Source organism: Tursiops truncatus, chromosome 8 (genome assembly GCF_011762595.2).
Source record: "Tursiops truncatus isolate mTurTru1 chromosome 8, mTurTru1.mat.Y, whole genome shotgun sequence".
NCBI classification, from domain to species: Eukaryota; Metazoa; Chordata; class Mammalia; order Artiodactyla; family Delphinidae; genus Tursiops; species Tursiops truncatus.
The window spans coordinates 39,157,900-39,179,074 of NC_047041.1; the positions used below are offsets into that span (position 1 = coordinate 39,157,900).

At 40.0% G+C, this 21,175-nt stretch overlaps 1 protein-coding gene across 1 annotated transcript in view; it reads right to left on the minus strand.

The window, feature by feature from the left end:
- Positions 1–5,212: 5,212 nt before the first annotated feature.
- Positions 5,213–21,175, minus strand: part of HEPHL1 (hephaestin like 1) — a 160,742-nt gene continuing 144,779 nt past the window's right edge. Inside the window, exons 16-22 of the mRNA XM_073808310.1 lie at positions 18,784–18,924; positions 15,076–15,182; positions 12,720–12,942; positions 11,301–11,440; positions 6,047–6,209; positions 5,511–5,582; positions 5,213–5,415 (exon numbers count right to left, since the gene is read on the minus strand). Of these exons, the coding sequence (XP_073664411.1) occupies positions 5,213–5,415; positions 5,511–5,582; positions 6,047–6,209; positions 11,301–11,440; positions 12,720–12,942; positions 15,076–15,182; positions 18,784–18,924 (1,049 nt within the window). The remainder of the gene's footprint in view (positions 5,416–5,510; positions 5,583–6,046; positions 6,210–11,300; positions 11,441–12,719; positions 12,943–15,075; positions 15,183–18,783; positions 18,925–21,175) is intronic.

A 21,175-nucleotide genomic window follows, 5' to 3' on the forward strand; every position in this document is an offset into this window, starting at 1 on the left:
GAAAGTAAGGGCCTGGGTTCAACTCCTGGACTGGCTACATACTTGCTATGTGACCAAAGGTATATCACTGAGAATCTCTAAGTCTCAATGTCCTCATTTGCCAACTAAGGGTAAGACCGCCTACCTCATTGGGTTGTTCTAAGGATTACATGTGATCATATATGTAACAGTGCCTGCCACATCATGGCAGTTTTTTTTTTTAACTTCTTTATTGGAGTATAATTGCTTTACATCGTTGTGTTAGTTTCTGCTGTATAACAAAGTGAATCAGCTATACGTATACATATATCCCCATATGCCCTCCCTCTTGCATTCCCCTCCCACCCACCCTATCCCACCCCTTTAGGTGGTCACAAAGCACTGAGCTGATATCCCTGTGCTATGCGGCTGCTTCCCACTAGCTATCTATTTTACATTTGGTAGTGTATATGTGTCCATGCCACTCTCTCACGTTCTCCCAGTTTACCCTTCCCCCTCCCCAAGGCACTTAGCTTTTAATAGCTGTCACTACCAATCTCAGGAGTTTAAGGTGTCACATGACAGTATGTATAATGTTGCTTTTTTAAAAAATAAACTTTAATTTTTGGAACAGTTGCAGATTTACAGAAAAATTGAGTAGATGGTACAAGACACCTGTAGTGGTTTCCCCTATACGGTACATTTGGTACAATTAACAAACCAATATTGATAAATTTATATTAATTAAAGTCTAGTTTATTGAGATTTCCTTAATTTTTACCTACTAACCTTCTTCTGTTCTAGGATCCCATACAGGGATACCATATTATTTTTCATTGTCTTGTCTCATTAGCTCCCCTTAGCCGTGAAAATTTCTTAGGATTTCCTTATTTTTGATGACATTGCTTTTTATAATTATAACATGCATTTAGGGATTAAATAACACATCCTCCTCCAAATCCTCCCTTCCCCCACTCCTTGTCCCAGTGTCAGTAGTTAGAAGGCCAAAGCAGCTGTGGGCTTCACAGCTATGGTGCCAGAACTGTTTTTTGTTTGCTTGGTATCCTCGACAATTGACATTTGAATATGAGATCTTTCGTGACCAAAATAGTCAAAGTCAAGATAGTTAAGCCCTGTTCTGCCTGTTCAGTTTATATATTCATTTATTCATTCAAGTAATATTTGCTGAGCAACTATTATGTATCTACACTATGGTCTGTGCTGGGGATGCAGCAGTGAGCAAAACAGGTCTGGGGTCCTTGCTTCCATGGAGCCTACATTTCAGTCAAAGAAGCAGACAAAAATCAAACTAACGAGTAAAATGGATATGTCCCGTGATATGTGCTACAAAGGAAAATAATGGAAATTGGAAATAACACTTTAGAAAGGGCAGTCTGGGGAGCTCACATCTGAAGTAGGAAAGGCAGGAAAGGGGATGAGGGTGCTAGAGAGAAAGCATTCCAGGCACAGAAAGCGGTAGGTGCAAAGGCTCTGAGGCAAGAAGGAACTAGCAGGCACAGGAACTGATAAAAGCTGGAGCAGAGAGGAGCCAGAGATAAAGTTGGAGAGGTGGACATGTTGGGCAGCCAAATCGGTCTGAGTCTTACTGACGAAGGTAAGGAGTGCAGATATTATTGAAAGTGAAGTGGAAAGACAGTAAAGGAGATTCACCAGGGAAGTGATGTGATCAGATGTGGAAGAACACTGCTGCAGCTGTGTGGACTGTGGCTGGAACGGACAGGAGTGACAAAGGGAGAGACTGGTTAGGGGACTGCTACCGTGATCTGCTTGAATAGGACTTGTAGTTTGCAACCCAAGGAGGAACACATTTTGAATTTATCAGCATAAAGATGGTTTTCAGATCCATGAGGATGAGTGAAATAACCTATGGAGAGGGTGTAACAAATTACCACAAACTTCGTGGCACACATTTATCCTCTAACGGTTCTGGAAATCTGAAGTCTGAAATCAGTTTCAATGGAATAAAATCAAGGTGCCAGCAGGACAAAGCTCCCTCCGGAGGCTCTAGTGGGGAATGCATTCCCATGCCTTTTCCAGCTTTTTTTTTTTTTTAACATCTTTATTGGAGTATAATTGCTTTACAATGGTGTGTTAGTTTCTGCTTTATAACAGAGTGAATCAGTTATACATATACATATGTTCCCTCTTGCATCTCCCTCCCTCCCACCCTCCCTATCCCACCCCGCTAGGTGGTCACAAAGCACCGAGCTGATCTCCCTGTGCCATGCGGCTGCTTCCCACTAGCTATCTATTTTACGTTTGGTAGTGTATATATGTCCAGCTTTTAGAGCAGCATTCCTCCATCTCCAAAGCTAGCAGCTCAGCATCTTACTTCAGTTGTCACAAAGCCTCCTTCTGTAGTCAAATCTCCCTCTGTCTCTATCTTATAAGAACATTTGTGATTACATTTAGGGCCAATCTAGGTAATCCAGTATAAACTTCCCATCTCAAGATTTTTAACTTAGTCATAGCTACAAAGTCTTTTTGCTATATAAGATAACATTCACAGGTTCAGGGACATGGAATCTATGGAGATATTATTCAGCACACCCCAGAGGGCAAAAGGGAGTAAAGGGCCCAGTTCAAGCCTTGGGTCATGCTAACATTTAAGTCAGAGGGAGAAGAAGGACCTAGCAAGAGACTGAGAGGGAGTAGCCACTGAGGAAGAAGCAAGGCTGGCAGGTCATGTTGGAGCCAAGGAACTAGAGGGGATCTAAAAGCAAGGAGCTGCCAATGGTTACTGAGATGTCAAGTAAAATAAAGATGGGGAAGAAGCCACAGGAAACGGAATCATTTCCATTATGATTATTACGGTTCTTATGGTTTTGATAACAGCAGATTGGGACGCAAAGTCGGGGTAGGGCAGGGCCCTCTGGATGGGAAGCCATTGGAATGGGTGGAGGGATGCATAGGGTGAGGTGATATAGACAATGTGTGGGCAGTACTTTCAGTTCTGCTATCAAGGGCCCAGAGAAGCTGGGTTGGAGGAGGTTATGGAGTTAAAGGCAATGGCTCTTTGTTTGTTTTCTATTTTTAATGAAGGGTATTTTTGATGACTTCATGCAGGAGGGAAAACTGAAAAGTGAGGGAATGAAGTTCTTGGGAAAACAAGAAGGGATGAGGTCCAGAGTTAAGGGAGAGCTTGGCCCTGCTAGGAGCAGGGACACTTCTTCTGTTGTAACAGGAGGAAAAGATGTGTATAAATGTGGTTGATTAGAATGAAGAAATGTGGTACATTTGAGGAAACAATGTTTGGGGAGAGTGTGTTATCTGTAGAGATATATTGTTACTTTGTTTCATTTCTTCTAACGAGTATAACTAGGATAGTTGCTAAATATCTAAAAGATAATTCTCCTTTAACTAAACACCTGCTCCAGGTAAAATAAATTACCTATCACTGTACCTGGGGTAGGGGGTTGGAAAAAAAACATGCAAATAGCCATCTTTATGATATGTGAAACTTTATTAAAAAGAGAAACGGTATAATCAAACTACTTTGTGATTTCATTTTCATTAAAAAAATAACCTAAGAGAAAAGGAAAAAACTTATAACTAAATAATTTGTTGTCTAGGTGAGTTATAAGTCTGTCATTTATCATGATTATTATTATGAAATTATACAGCCTACATATGTCTGAAAACTGTAGAGCACGTACTACAAAATCTCATTATCAGTGGTTAGCAGGCTGGAATTCAAAATCCTTGGGTGCCATGTTTGATATGACATTCAAGCAGATTATGAACAGAACTATTAGCATTCGCATCCTGTTTTATGTAAGACTGTAGCCTCTATCAAAATACCTGTTTCCCCTCACCAAGATGAAGATGAGAAGGTATGAAAAGTCCCTCCACCAGAGTATTTTTTAGGTCCTACTTGTTCACCTGGACAGCCAAATGATCCACTGTTAAGGCAGATGGACTAGTATCACTCATCTGGCAGCAGCGTGGGCTAAAGGCAATTTCTCAGTCTAGTAATAAATGTTGCTTTTATCAATCTTACACCTAAAGCTTAGGCATGCATATAGAGAGTATGGATTGCCTCGTAATGGGTTGAGTTTAGTTGTTCAATATTTTATTTTGTATTTGAGACTTGAAAACTGTAATACATATCTCAGAGCTGACTTGTTGGTTTGAAAAATTGCCACCAGGACAATTTTGCCTTTTCTTTTCTCTCCTCTTCCCATCAGAGGCTATGTTTTTAAGAGGCATGGACTCGAGGATTTTGTGAGATCCCTTCTCCTCCCAGCCAGTCAGCTGCATCGACTAATTCTTCCTGGTGTTTTTTTACGTGATGAGACTGTCTTTATTCCATAAAAGATGGAGACCGGGGAAGATCCTCCTAACTGAATGAAAAATCAGACTCAAGATTCAAGGTCAGACTTGCCTCCTGCAAAGTCCTCCCTCCCCTTAGAAGCTCCCACTAAACTCTCAGGGAGTGTCTTGACTCACAGTGGGAGAACTAGCCTGCTATTTCAGATCCCAGCCCTCCACATTCTGAAATACAAATACAAATTCTCCAGCTGATTTTTGAAAATACAAGCATTGCCACAGAAACATCTTGTAAAAATGTGTAACATGAAGTGAGTCGTAAACATTTAAGTATCTCTACAGGTTTGCATCTCTACAGGCAGAATTTTAAAAAATGCATATAACTCTGCCTTTTATAGCAAACAGTGCACAAGCTATTTATATGAAAGAGGAAAATGCCAGAGGAGCTGGCTAAAACCTCCAAAAATTTCATTTGGTCAAATTCTATCAGCAGATACTGATTTAGACATTTTCATGAAATCCTCAGAAAGTTATTTTTCCTGGAACCACTAAGGGAAGCATGTTACATAACAACGTTGAAAAATCAGCACCAGTCAAGTTAGATGTCTGACGCAGTGTAACTCTTTCCCGAAATTGTCCATCTAGAGAATTTGACGGTTTGTTAAGGAAGCACTATCTAATCTAAGAATTATGAAAGAAAGAAAACAAAGATATCTTTCAGAGGGTCTTCCCACTTCAGCGAATTCATTCAGAGAACAGACTGGGTCAGTTTTCTCAGTCATGCCCACTCTTCCTTTTCTCTGTTTTATCCTGAGGATTATTCACAGCCCCTTTAAAATAAATAAATAAAAGCAAATTGCTTTGAACGTGTTCCAGAGGATCAGAGCCTGATCCAGGAACAGAGTCAGACTTCCTTGGTGAACGAGACCCTGGTCCATTTTCCCTACTGAGGAAGACGAGCAGGTCACAGAGCATCCGTGGGGAGCGCACAGGACTGGACTTCCTGATATGCCACCCGCTTCCTTGCAGAGCACAGTGTAAGGGAGAGAATCACCGTGACAACCAGAAGGAGGAGTCCGATGATGAAAAGGATGACCAAGGCTGCTTTGGCTCCTCTGGGACCCAGATTCTTGCCGAAGAAGTAGAGCTGCTCCTTGCCAGGTTCTTCTGCACAAAAGAAAAGTAAGGTGTCAGGCCTCTGCCTTTCCCTGGGGAGTGAATACTGACCATTCACGTGCAGGATTGGGGGAGGGTATCAGTACCATTAGAGGGAGCTGTGGCCGGGTGGGACGCTCCTCCAGAAGGAGGCTTGGTGGAGTAAGGAATCCTGTTGTCTGGACAAAGAAGACAATTTGATGGTTTACAAACAATAGGAGTAGATTCTTTTCATGACATGAGTTGTTTCAGGAGTTATGTCATTTCACCAACAAAGACGTTATCCCACCAGTATCTGTAAGTCTTTGTTGGATACTCACTGTGCTACTTCATGCCAGTACACATGCTGTTCATACCCCATCCACATTGCAAGCTTCTGCTCACCTGTTAAGATTCATCTATGGAACCTTGGCTCATGTGTCCAAACTGTTAATCATTGCCTCCTGCTGCTGTCACTGAACCCTGCACTCTGCACTCTATCTTGGCATATGTCATATTCTATTATGGTTAAATGTCTGTCTCTCTTACTTGACTCTGAGCTCCTTGGGGAGCTCATGCCTCCTATGTTCTCATGCCTCCTATTTTCAGGGTCTACAGGAAGCCTGGTGCTATCTAAGTCAGCATCACCGACAGATAACAGTACCGATGTTTCGAAGGACGGTGTAGGTTGTCTCCATGCCAGCATGGATGTGGTCAGATACATGACAATGTAATAACCACGTCCCTGGGTGATCCACAAACAGTTCAATGGTTTGGAATGTCCCGGGAAAGAGGTCATATACATCTTCTCGGTAAGATTTATCTATCTGTGGAAAGAAGGGAATAATAAGGATAAGAGCAGAAATCAATAAAATCAAGAATAGGAACATAATAAAGATAAATCAAAGAAACCAAAAGCTGGTTCTTTGAACAGATCGATAAAATTGTTAAACCCTGTGGAAGCCAGCTTGTGATGGCCCCCAAGGATCCCTGCCTCCTGAAACTCATAACCTTTGTAGTCACCTCCTACATTGTCTGAGGGTTGGTCCTTGTAAGCAATAGCATATGGCAGAAGGCATGGCATTCTACTTCCAAGAGTCTTAGACCCTCTCTCTCACTCTCTCCCCTTGGATCATTCACTCTGGGGAAAGCCAGCTCCCATGTCATACCCACATGGTGAGGAACTGAAGCCTCTGGTCAATAGTCCTATGAGTGAGCTTGGAAGTGGATCATCCAGCCTCAGTCCAACCTGATGACTGTAGTTCCAGCTGACATCTTGACTGTAGCCTGATGAGAGGTGCTGATTCAGAACCAACTAACTAAACTATTTCCAGCCTAATCCAGAGAAATTGTGAGATAATAAGAGTGTGTTGTTTTAGGCCACTATGTTTTGGGGTGATGTGCTACGCAGCAATAGATAACTAATACAAACCTCTAGACAAACTGACCAAGGAAAACTTTAAAAAACACAAATTACAAATATCAGAGATGAAAGAGGAGATATCACTAAGACTTTATAGACATTAAAAAGGATAATAAAGGAATGTTATGAACAACTGTTTTGTCCATGAATTCTACAACTTAGATGGTATGGACAAGTTGCTTAAGATGAAAACTACCAAAGTTCACTCAAGAAGAAATAGATGACCTGAATAGATTATCTATTCAGATTAGATCTATTCAGGTTATCTGTTAAAGAAACTGAAATTATATCTATTAAAGAAACTGAAATTGTATTAAGACCTTCCAACAGATTAAACTCCAGGTCCAGATTGCTTCATTGGCAAATTCTACCAAACATTTAGAGAAAAAAATAATACCATTTCTAAAAAACTCTTCCAGAAAACAGAAGAGGACAGAACACTCCCAACTCATTTTATGAGGCCAGCATTAGCCCAGTTCTAAAACCAGACATATAATTTACAAGAGAAGAAAGCCATAACCGATATTCTTTATGAACATATATGCAAAAATCCTTAACAAAACACTAGCAAACTAAATCCAGCAATATATAAAAAAGGATAGTGCATCATGACAAAGTAAGGTTTAGCGGGGAATGAAAAGCTGGTTCAACATTTGAAAATCAGTCAATGTAATTCACCAATAGACTAAAGAAAATAAAATATGATCATTGCAATAGATGCAGAAAAAATAGGATTTAACATCTGTTCATGATTAAAACCCTCAGCAAACCGAGAATAGAAGGAAACTTCTTCAACCTGGTAATGGGGTCTACAAAAACCTACAGCTCACTTTATACTCAATGGTGAGTGACTGAATGCTTTCCCCCTAAGATTAAGAATAAGGCAGGGATCTCTACTTTTGCCACTAATATTCAACATTTTACTGGAGATCCTGGCTAGTGCAAGAACACCAAAAAGGAGCGGGGGTGGGGTGCATACAGATTGAAAATAAAGAAATAAAACCATCTCTATTCACAGACAACATGATTTGCCATGTAGGAACCCCCGCCCCAAAAAAATAACCGTCTACAAAAAGAAAATCTACAAAAGCTACTAGAATTTGTCAGCAAAGTTGCAGGATACAAGGTCAATTATACAAAAATCAGTTATATTTCTATATACTGGCATGACAATTAGAAATTGAAATAAAAAGAATACCATTTACACTATCACCAAAACCCATGATATTGGTAATAATCTAACAAAATATATGCAAGATCTGTGTGATGACAACTACAAAACATTGATGAAAAAAATCAAAGAAGTTCTAAACAAATAGAGAGATATGCCATGTTTGTGGATTGAAAGTCTCAATATTGTTAAGATATCAATTCTCTCCAAATCAGTGTACCGATTCAATGCAATCTCAATCAAAATCCCAGCACAATTTTAAAAGCTGATTCTAAAATTTATATGGCAAAGATCTAGAACAGCCCAAACAATCACCATCTGATTTCAAGACTTTTTATTACACTAAAGCAATCAAGACAGTGTGGCATTTAAGAAAGGACAGGCATATAAATCAATGTAATAGAACAGAGAGCCCAGAAATAACCCACATGTATATGATCGATATGATTTTGACACAGAGGGAGAAAGGATAGTCTTTTTGCTGAAAGGTGATGGAAGAATTGGACGTCTAGGGACTTCCCTGGTGGTCCAGTGGTTAAGACTCCATGCTTCCAATGCAGGGGGCATGGGTTTGATCCCTGCTTGGGGAACTAAGATCCCACATGCCGTGGTGCAGACAAAAAAAAAAAAGAAAGAAAGAAAGAAAAAAAAGAAAACTTGGATGTCTCTATGCAAAAAATAAACCTTGAACCACATATAAAAATTAAGATGGACCAGAGACCTAAATATAAAACCTAAAACCATAAAACTTCTAGAAGAAAATCTTTGTGACCTTGAGTTAAACAAAGATTTCTTAGACATGACACCAAAAGCATGATCCATGAAAGAAAAAAAATGATAATTTGGACTATATCAAAATTAAGGATTTCTGCTCTTTGATAGATAATGTTAAGGGAATGAAAAGATAAGCCACAGACTAGGAGCAAATATTTACAGATCATATAGATAGAAAGGATTTGTATCCAGAATATATACAGCCCTCAAACTCACCAATAAGGAAACAAACAATCCAATTTAAAAATGGGCATAAAATTTGGACATCTCACCAAAGATTTACAGATGGCAGGTGGTAGAAAAGATAATCAGTATCATAGCCATTAGGAAAATTCAAATAAAAAACGAGATACCAGAATATACTTAAATGTTTGGCTAAGAAAAAATAAAGTAAGAATGGAAGATACCAAGTGCTGATGTGGATGTAGTTGTGGTCAGGTGGTACTCTCATCTATTTCTGGTAGGCGTGCAAAATGTACTGCCTCTGTGAAAAACAATTTGGCAGGTTTCATGAAGTTAAGCATCTACTTACCACGTGGCCTAGCAATCCAACCCCTAGATATTTTCTCAAGGAAAATGAAAACTTATGTTCCCACAAAAGCTTGTACACAAAGGTTTATAATGACTTTATTTTTAGTAACCCCAAACTGGAAACAACCCAAATGTCCCTCCGTGGGGGATCGGATAAACAAACTGCAATACATCCATACGATGGAATATTGCTCAAAGATCGAATGGAAAAAATTGCCGTTACAACAAGGTGGATGCAATTCAAATGCCAATACAAAATGAAACAAGTCAGATTCATAATGCTACAGACGGTATGATTTCATTTGTATGACATTTCAGAAAAGGCAAAACTATAGAGACAAAAAACAGTTCAGTGGTTGCCAGGGGTTAAACATAGGGAAGTAGACGACGCTAGAGGGTGCAAAGGGGACATTTTAGGGGGTTGATAGAGGTGTTCCGTATTTTGATTAGTGTTGGTTACACCACTGTATGTGTTTATCACAACAGAACTGTACACTAAGTAGCGTGCATTTTACTCAGTGTAAACTATAGCGTAATTTAAAATATTTGTGGGGGCTTCCCTGGTGGCGCAGTGGTTGAGAGTCTGCCTGCCAATGCAGGGGACATAGGTTCGAGTCCTGGTCTGGGAGGATCCTACATGCCGCGGAGCAACTGGGCCCGTGAGCCACAGCTACTGAGCCTGCACGTCTGGAGCCTGTGCTCCGCAACGAGGGGCCACGATACTGAGAGGCCCGTGCACCGCAATGAAGAGTGGTCCCTGCTCGCCGCAACTGGAGAAAGCCCTCGCACAGAAACGAAGACCCAACACAGCCAAAAATAATAAATAAATAAATAAATAAAATATTTATGTATGTATGTAAAATAATTTTTATATGTATGTAAAATAATTGTATGATTTTATAAATTTTACTAAATTTTATATATTTTTAATATAATTTTAAAAATGCGGATTGAAAAAGCCAAGTTCTGAAAAGCAGCATAGCCATTTAATATGCGAAACTAAAATCATTGTAGGTTTAAGATACTTGGGATCTTAAACTGTGTTGAATGAATATACAGAGGGGAGAGGATAGTAGATGTTTCATTAGTCGCTGATCATTCCTGTATAATTGGAAAAGGAGCAGCGCAGGTTTTCCCTGCAGATTAGATGTGATTATTCTTTTCTATTCTACTTCCTTGTAGACTGCACAGCTCTTGAGATGACAGAATATTTGGACCTTATCCCTGAGATTCTGATTCATCAGGTCTGGGGTGGGGCCTGGCAATCTGCTTCTTCAATGGCTCCCCACGTGATTCAGCACAGCCAGCACCACCCATACGGTATAGCTTGATGCTCGAAAGGCAGAAAGCCACACATGGTCCAGCCCAGCCCACGAGGGCAAAAGTCAAGGTAAAATTTTGGGCCCAAGCCAAAGCTTGAAATATCTCCTTTACTAGAGAGGATTATTCTGTTGGCTAATCACATAGAAAAGAAATGGAAAAAGGGAAGGGAAAGAGAAAAGAGAAAAGAAAAAAATAAAATAAAAGAGGAAAAGGGACAAAATACTATGGGTACTTTCATATACGATACTCCAGGTCAGAATTATCCCCATATAACTGATGAGAAAACTCATCTGAAACTCAGAGGTTTTTTTACTGTTGTGGCCTCTCCCGTTGCGGAGCACAGGCTCTGGATGCGCGGGCTCAGCGGCCATGGCTCACGGGCCCAGCTGCTCCGCGGCATGTGGGATCTTCCCGGACCGGGGCACGAACCCGTGTCCCCTGCATCGGCAGGTGGACTCTCAACCACTGAGCCACCAGGGAAGCCCTCAGGGTTTTTTTTTTTTTTTTAACAAGCATAATAAAATACATATTAAGAAATATCTACCAGTGGAAGGACACAATCATATTTTTCTGTTCCATTCTCTAATATTCACTAACACCCCTCACAAGCCTTATTGCCAAATAACTCTCTTTTCACAATGGAAATATATTGAATCTGTTAGTAAGTCTTCCTCAAAACACTTTTCTTACACTTACCTTGAAAAGAAAGCTCTCAGCATGATAATGAATGGTGTGTATGTCCACTTCACTTCCTATTCCTAATAGATACCAGTTTGTCATTGTATTTTCATTCATGATGAGGCCATGGAGATTCCCAAAAATCTTTCCATTAATAGCTAAGAAGGTAAAAAGAGAACAGCCTTTGATTAGTGATGATTACTTAATCTGGTTTTAGAACTGATTCAAGAAGATCTTTAGGTCACCCATATTTTCGTCTGCCTGGTAAACATGTAATAATCTCACTCACACTTGCCAATGTCCCCACCATCTAAGACCCTAAATTCAGAGTACTAAGAAATCCCTATAAAAGATAGCCAGAAAAGAGAAATAGTAGTTTGCTTTTAAAAGCTATCTCTTGGGTAGCAGTACATGTTGGTTGGAACATGCCAAATAGGCACATTCCCTTTATGGGGTGGATTACCGCCTCATGTGTGAGGTCGCCAGATTTATACCGTTCTACAGTTGAGTGGACAAAAGCCAGTGAATTAAGTTTATATAAGTCAAAACTGAAGCAATTAAAAGGTATTTCCTTAATATTTCACTTTCTGAGAACTAGTTTGGGGCAAGTTCCTAAACCTGGCTGAATCTCCAAAAAAAGGAAAACTTCATATGGGCTGAACCCATGATCTGACAATTACTAAAGCAAGCTCAAGTTGGGCTGACATGGCGGGGACGTTCACTCCTCCGTTTTCTACTAACTTTTTATTCTTTGCATCATGACACAACCAAATGAGTTACATTCATTAAAAAGAGAGAGCCTACTAAGAAACCTTTGGGAGAGGGAGGCAAAATTGTAGGGGAAAGAGTAGCTGAATCAGAGATCAGGCTACTATATTCTAATCAATGTTAGCAATTAACTAGCTTTGTTATCTTGGGCAAGACCTATGTTTTTGCACACTTTTGGCCAAAGGTAGATCTCGGTGAGAGAGGATAGGTATGTCAATTAGAACACATTACTTACACTTAAAAAAAAGAAGTACCTTAAATTTCAAAGAATTAAATAACATAGACACATTAAAACAGAAATTTGGTGATGGTGTTTCATGTTCCAGAGACAGTTAAACCAGCCCCTCAAATTTGATCAACTAGAAGTTATCCTGTATTCTTACAGAAATATACCAAAAAGTGATAATTCATTTCCTAGGAATTACTTTACAGTCTGATAGTTTAGGGATCCCAGCATTCAGAGATACAGCTCCCTAAACAGTTGGTCCAAAACCTCATTGGATCTTGCGGGCAGCCAATAAATGGCTTGTCTGGTTCCCTCTGAAGGAAGGCTTTAGAGGACTTTCTTCAGTCCAGGTGCCCCTGGGAATAAAGAAGGGCTCAGAGAGGGAGGCTGGGACCTTGCACAGATTTCTATGAGCTTGTCTCCTTTTTAAACCTGTGATATACCATGCATTTTGTTGCTCTCCTCAAAATCATCAGAGGGTTTAAAATCTTGTGGATCTTTATTAAGATACTTCTTAATATTGTCATCCAGATACCAGGATTCATTCTCATTAAATACCAAAAACAAGAGAACAAATTCAGAGTCAACGTCGCTTCTTCTTCCCTTTTCATTCAACACTCCTTCCCTGCATGTAATCAGAGGACCCATCAAACCACTATAGGTATCCTGAAAGAAAAATAAACTGAATTAGAAGAGCCTTTGAATAATTTAATAACACTGATTATTTGCTTTTAAGAAAGTCATTGTAAAAATACTAAAAGACTATTGACCAAGGAATAAGTACTAAGAAATCCTGAAGAATAGGGTGATCTTTGTGAAAATTTAGGACTATTTCTAAAAATTTGCTAACAGTGAGCGCTTTTTTTTTTTTTTTTTTTTGCCGTACGCGGGCCTCTCGCTGTTGTGGCCTCTCCCGTTGCGGAGCACAGGCTCCGGATGCGCAGGCCCAGGGACCATGGCTCACGGGCCCAGCTGCTCCGCGGCATGGGGGATCTTCCCGGGCCGGGGCACGAACTCGTGTCCCCTGCATCGGCAGGCGGACTCTCAACCACTGCGCCACCAGGGAAGCCCAAGAGTGAGCTTTTTGAGGGCTGAGGCTGTGTCCTTCACTCATAGCTGAGTCTCCAGAGCAGAGCCCAATGTCTACTACATAGAAGGTGTTAAATAAATATTTCTTGAATAAACAAATGCTTATTTTTATTTTCCTGTGTGCTTTTCAAGTGAGACTGTATTTTTTTATAGAAGTGTAGTTCATTTACAATGTTGTGTTAGTTTCAGGTGTACAGCACAGTGATTCAGTTATGCATATATACATATATATATATAAATATATAATATTCTTTTTCAGATTTTTTCCATTATAGGTTATTACAAGATGTTGAATATAGTTCTCTGTGCTATACATTAGGTGCTTGTTTATCTATTTTATATGTAGTGTGTATCTGTTAATCCCAAACTCCTAATTTATCCCCCACCCCCGCTTTCCCCTTCGGTAACCATAAGTTTGTTTGCTATGTCTGTGAGTCTATTTCTGTTTTGTAAATATGTTCATTTGTATCATTTTTTTTAGATTCCACATACAAGTGATACCGTATGATATTTGTCTTTGTCTGTCTGGCTTACTTCACTTAGTATGATCATCTCTAGTTCCACCCATGTTGCTGCAAATGATGTTATTTCATTCTTTTTAATTACTGAGTAATATTCCATTGTGTGTGTGTGTGTGTGTGTGTGTGTGTGTGTGTGTGTGTGTGTGTGTGTGTATATATATATATATATATATATATATATACATACTACATCTTCTTTATCCATTCATCTGTTGATAGACATTTAGGTTGCTTCCATGTCTTGGCTATTGTAAATAGTGCTACTATGAACATTGGGGTGCATGTATCTTTTTGAATTAGAGTTTTTATCTTTTCTGGATATATACCCAATAGTGGGATTGCTGGGTCATATGGTAGCTCTATTTTTAGTTTTTTAAGGAACCTCCATACTGTTCTCCATAGTGGCTGCACCAATTCACATTCCCACCAACAGTGTAGGAGGGTTCCCTTTTCTCCACACCCTCTCCAGCATTTATTATTTGTAGACTTTTTGATGATGGCCATTTTGACTGGTGTGAGGTGAAACCCAAGTGAGACTGTATTTATAGGTATATACAGATGCTTATATTCCACATCGTATGGGTAAAAGTTAGCTGGATGATTTAGGAATTGATATGAGCCCATGGATGACTTCCATGTCAACTTACTCAGCCCTGAGATTTCTTTTGATGGAAAACTCCCACATTTTCAACTGCATATTAGCTATTCTACCTGGATGTACCTCTTGTAATAATTCAATCTGCTATACCTGGAGTGTGTTTTCTTTCCTGAGCCCTTTTTCACACATCAAAAACCATGGTATAAATTAAATTAAAATATATTTATTTATTTATGATTATCTATTTTACATATCCACTCTTGCTTCAAACTACCTTGTAAGTTCTAAATTTGGTAATTGAAACATTGAGATTTTATTTTTCCCCCTTATACTTTAGATCAAGTGTCGGCAAACTTTGTTTTTGTAAAGCACCAGATAGCAAGTATTTTTTACTGTGTGACCCATACCATTTCCATCACAACTACTCAACTTCATCATCAATAATGCAAACAAACGGGCATGGCCATAGTTTGAGACCCCTGCTCTAAACCAATACATCTCTTCACATATACCCACCATAGTTGTGATAACTTGAAGAGTCAGCTTAAAGCCACATCACTTTGAGCAATTTGGTGGCTCTCTCCACCTTACCTTCACAAAGTTTACTGTTGAATAGTAAACCCATGGAATACAATTTGGGTCAGACGGCCCTGGACCGGACCTTTTAGGGACATTCCATCTGTAAGTTTTTATTTCTCCTGAAACAAATGAGAAGAAATAGAAAAAATTTTTGTTCACGTTACCTCTGTTCCAGACAATTTATCTGAAGAACTACAAAGAGATTCTTCGTATATTTTGGTTAAAGTTTATTGCTGAGTAGAATTGCCCATTCATTAGAAATGTTCCCATTAAATTCACATCTTGATTTTATGCAGGTTCAAAATGATAGATTTTCATTTCAGACTATAGCCTTCCATCTTAGTTTGCCTTTTCTATTATCAACTGATGTTTATTCAGGAAATGAAGACTTATTTTACACCTCAATGTTTCTTTCCTCAAATTTTGTACGTTTTTCCTAAGAGTTATGCTTGAGCATGCTTGAGTTACTATGGGCCTCAGCCTTGGCTTCTTGTGGAATCAGCAGGGAGCTTTGTAAACTCTCACTGCTCAGGCCTTATCCCAAACCAATGAAATTAGAGTATCTGGGATCTGGTACTAGGGTACCAGTATATTCCTTAAGCTTCTCAGGTGATTCTAATGTGCAGGCAGGTGAGATCTAGTTGGAACCAGAGAGAACCAGAGAGGCCTAGTTTCAAATCCCAACCCTAATGACTTGTTTTCACTCAACCTTGACAAGCTACTTAATCTCACTGACTTTTAGTTTCCTTATTTGTAAAGTGGATTAGTTATGCCAGTTTTCAAATTGTTGTGAGGATTAAATGAAATAAAATACCTAGAATAGTGCCTCACATTGAAGGAGGTCAATAATTGCTAATTTGTATGTATACTAATAACAAATACATGCACTCCCTCTTGTGAGGCCCCATATCTGTGCATCCCCTGGGGCTGACCCAGAGCCTTGCAAAGGAGTCATAAACATATTCATGAATTATCAAGATAATCACATTGTAAAAGGCTCATTTAAATTGTTATCTCCTTTTGAACTGTGTCCCTTCCCCACCCTATCAGGACAAGCAACCTACAGCTGAATGTGAGCCACAAAGCAAAACAAAAGTAATGCTTACATGAAACTTTGCTCCAGGTTTGCTCATGCACCAGTTGGTTAGCGATATAATTTTAGGTCTAGTTTCCATGATTTTCATTATAGCCCCTATGTCTTGGTAATCACAAGATAAACAACTGATATTTAGCTTTCTAAATGCAAGTGACTACAGGGATGGTGTTAAAGTTGAAACAATCCATCGTCTACCCCAGCTGGGAGCCCAGCTCTCAACAAAAAGAGGATGCTAAGTAAATGTTTGTTGAGTGATTTAATAAAAAGGAGAAGAAGAGGAAGAAGAGGAAGGAGGAGAAGAAGGAGGAGAGGAAGAGGAAGGAGGAGAAGAAGAAAGAGAAGAAGAAGGAGGAGGAGGAAAGGAGAAGGGGAAAGGGAGGAGGAGGAGAAAGTGGGGGAAGAGGAGGGAGGGGGAGGGGAGGGGGAGGAGGAGGGGAGGGGGAGGGGAGGGGAGGGGAGGGGAGGGGTGGGGAGGGGAGTGGAGGGGAGGGGAGGGGGAGGGGGAGGGGAGGGGGAGGGGGAGGGGAGGGGGGGGAGGGGAGGGGAGGGGGAGGGGAGGGGAGGGGAGGGGGGGAGGGGAGGGGAGGGGGGAGGGGGAGGGGGAGGGGGAGGAGAAAACTGATAGGGGCTTACTTTTCTTAAAATGCTAGTTTGCTCTCTTCATCGCATGCATGCCCTGATTAAACTTTCTTCTCCAAGTTGCCTGGACTTCCTGCACAAGGTTAGTTTATTGCTCCTACATCTAATCTCTGGGTTCTTCCAAATCTTTCTGCCTTATTAGAGACCCTTGTGGGGACTGAATCCCTCTGAGTTCCAGTAAAAAAATAGTAAGAATTTCTCCTTTGCCATGCTCTAAACATTTTTCTCCCTACTCTCATAACCCTCACATCTAGGACTCTTGGAAGGCCAGTCAGCATAGAGAAGTTGTGTCCCTTGCCACTCCTCACCACCAGGGCACAACAGCCTGGGAGGGGTCACACCAGCTTGCCCACAGCCCTACCAGAGCTCCCCACTCCCCATAGCTAATAGGCACCTTTCTTCCTCCCTCTAGAGTTGCTTTCAACCATCAAAAATAAACATATTTAATAGCTTTTTTGATCCATTTTAAACCATTTCCCTCTTCATCAAAGCAAGACACATCCATTAGAGAAAACCTAGAAGGTATAAAAAATGTCCACCACAAAGATAAAACCATTATTAACATTTTGGCTTATTTCCCTTCTGGTCTTTCTTCTATGCTTGTATTTTGCTTAACAAGTCTTTCCCATGTTATTAAAACTTTCTTAAATGTCATTTAATGATTGTACAATGGTCCATTCTAAGAATATTCCAAAATTGACTATCTCTCTGTAGATAGGCATTTAGATGTTCATGAGAAGTTTCTTGAAGCAGCTTCTGATACTGGGAGTAGGGAGTGGCAGAAGTTGGAATAGTAGCCAATAATGATTTTCCTTCCCACAAGCCAACCTTGAATAGATACCTTGCTAACCTTTTCTCGTGATGCATTAGATTGTTTTCTTTTCTTTATACCTATTTAAATTTTTTAAAATTTATATGACCTTTATTGCAGTTATATAGGATTATTATAATGCTATTATGTATTCATCAGAGGTAAAATGGAATATAACTCCCCTGTAATTATACCTATGGTTGCTATCAATTTCATAACTGAAGGTCACAGGGGCTCTTGACATTTATCACAAGCACACTTTAACTGTGTAAATATTATGGAAGCTCCTTAAATTGTGAGCTCTTCTCTCCCTTCAATGCATCTTTTAAAAGCCAGCTGGAGTTCTATCTCCTTTATAAAGCCTTCCCTAATTGTTCCTAATTAGACAATCAGTCTTCACGGGTTTTCCTTCTCTGAAATTTTATCAACACTCTCAGATATATTCTTGAAATTCTTCAGCACTTAGAATTTCATCTTGCGTAATCTGCACTCTTGCTGAAATGATTCATCTTTTTTTCTATCAAACTCATTTTAAACATCTTGAGAGAAATGTGTGGTTAAGAGCTCAGGTCCTGAAGTCAAACAAACTGAGTTCCGCTATTACTAACGTCTGACGTGGTTAAGTTCTTTACTCCTCTTTGCTTCAGTCACCTGTTAAATGGGCATAACTACCATACTTCATCAATTACAGGATGCACATTTTTCACAATTTAGCACATCTGATGTCAGGATGCATCTTTCAATCAGTGGCATGTTAAAGTTTAATTGGCAGCATGTTTTTTCTTTTCTTTCTTTAGTAACAGGTAAAGTAATCATGGCCATTACAATTGATGGTATCAGGTTAAATGAAATATGTTAGTGTCTACCTCCCCGGGTTATTTTAAGGATAAATGAGTTTAAAAAATTTTGTTTTAAATGTAAAAGCTGGCACAGTGTTAACACTGAATATGTGTTAGCTGTTATGTCTTAATACCCTTTAAGGTTCCTAATGGAGCTGTAGGAACTCCATAAGCACTTGGTCATTGGGTGAATGGTGATTTCATATTGGGGTAATGGTTGGAACACATTGACATTACAATGAGCTCTCCAAAACCCTTCAGAGTTCAGAAAAGATCAGAGAAGAGTTGAGTCTGCAGTATTCATCAGGATGGAGCAGATCTGTGGGGTAAGTTACCTGGCTTTGTGACAGGCACTGGGAGTCCCTTCCCACTCTCCATGTCCTCCACTCCGTGAGCTGAGATGGAGTAGGGCCGACTGGCCTTGTTCATAAATATGATCAGGATGGAGTCGCCCACCTCAGCATGAATCATTGGGCCTGAAGGCAAAACACAGACCTGTGAGCATTGTCGTTGCTCTTTTCAACATTGGTGTAATTTACATGTAGGTAGTATTTGACAAAATAAACGAAGGTTAGCACTGTTATTAGTGTATTTCCTCTAGAGGGAGACATTGATAGCATTAAATATCACGTCATGTTTGGCGATTGCACCAGCCTGGGTTCAAATCCTGCCTCCTTTACTTACTTATTGGAGAGGTCTTGAGTAAGTTAAGTGACCTGAGTCAACTTCCTTATCTGTAACATGAGTTTAATAACACCTTTCTCAGAGGGTTACAGTAAGGATTGAAGCACAGTAAATACTCAATAAATGCTTAAACTTTTATATTGCTGAGACATACTCTCCAGGAAAAGCTATAGCCACAGGACATGGTGACTTTTTTTGTTTGTTTGTTTGTTTTTATTTCAGAAACAAGTGCCCGTTTTGTTATCATTAAGGGATTGGAAACCAAATGACTATGAAAATATAATGTCAATTTAAAAATTTTAAATTAAAATATATGTATATTTTATATATATAATTCCATGCATACTAATGATGTAGGATATGGTGACTTTCAGTTGTAATCCCTCTGTGTGTAACCTTTGGTAAGCCTAAAACTACTCATTATCTGGTTAATGGATATGATAGTGAGGATGCAATGAAATGATGTGTATAAAAGGGATTGCTAAGATAACAAAATTAAAACATATGTATTGATGTATGACCAATACAGGGATTTCACTAATGCATGTCCAAATGTCCAATGCTGTTTCTCAGTATTTGGATACCTGCATGAGACATGTGCTTTTCAGCACCTCATGTGTACACATTTCTGTTACAAGCAACCAGCCTGAGTGCCAGTGGAAATAGGCCCACACACCTCTGAAGAGGCCTGCACCCACGTTACTGTGGGATGACCCTCACCTATGACAGGTGCCTCTTGGTGCCCAGAATGTGCCACAAACCTAGTTTGCTCAGCCACACTGACAAAGTATCATACACAAAGGGGTCTGCACAAGGCATTGCCTGAGAGAGGTGGAAACAGACTTCCATCTTGGAAGCACATCAGACCCAATCTCAGTGGTTCTCAATATGTATTTGCATTCTACATTCATAGGGAGATATACCACGGTTGAGAGTCAGACCACACCCATCCATTCTTCACTGGTTCAAACCATGGTTTTAATTGCTCTTCTGAGAAATGTAGTTGGCTGTCCGTATGAGTGGATGCAGAGTCCATGAATACGGAGGGCCGACAGCACTAAGCCATTTAATATAAGAGACTTGAGCATCTGGGTACCCATGGAGGTCCTGGAACAAATCCCCTGTGGATACCAAGGGATAACCTTACTGATGAAAGGCCTAAATAAATCTAAAATTTGTTGGACTATTATTGTCTTCAGAAGAAATATTTAGTATGAATCAGAAAGTGTCTGAAAAGCACTCTTTTAATGATAAATCTAGAAAAGAAAAATCTAGGCATGTTTTTAAGCAGTAGTCTGGGGTAGAGTTACAGATGGGGCATGTGCATACATATGTTAAGATCACTATTTATGTATACACGACCATGTAAATTGCACATGCCTTGCTGGATTGGTGAGAGGGAGCAGATGCTTTCTGATTTACCGCCTGGTGGGTCACAGGGAACAGTAATGACCAGAGGCGGGCCTGTCCTGTGCCCTTTGCAGCTTCAGGAATGCAGACCTCTCCCTGAGCTGCAGAAAATGAATAGATGGGCCTCCCGCTCCACTGGCTGAAGTGCTGCTGGGCTTGCCTCTGATGAAGTCGCTGGTTTGTGTCATTTTACTGAGCAAACCAAACCGGGGCTCTTGGGGGGTGGGGGTGCAGCCCAGCCGCCTCCGCAAGATCAGCACCCTTTCTTCAGAGATCTGTCCACACACAGGGCTCAAAAGAAGGAATGTTCCCGTGGGAGATTACTCATTTGGTATGACAAACAAGCTTGGGAGCTGATGTTAATAGATGGTGAAGATGGACGGGCTGTCTCATAATTTATGAATCTAGTAACCTCGTGGTGCCTTATTTTAATAATAAAACACATTACAGCCTTACTATTTATATAAGTTGCCTTGTACTTTTAAAAATGGGGACGGATTTCTAAAAGTCCTCTAGATTAGCCCTCTGCTTTAAGATGGCATCTTCGTAATGGAGTCAGGTTTGGTGATGCTCAGGTGAAGAAAAGTGGGGAAGGTTAGCAGGAAGAGCTTATCTGATCTCCAGGTCAGGTAG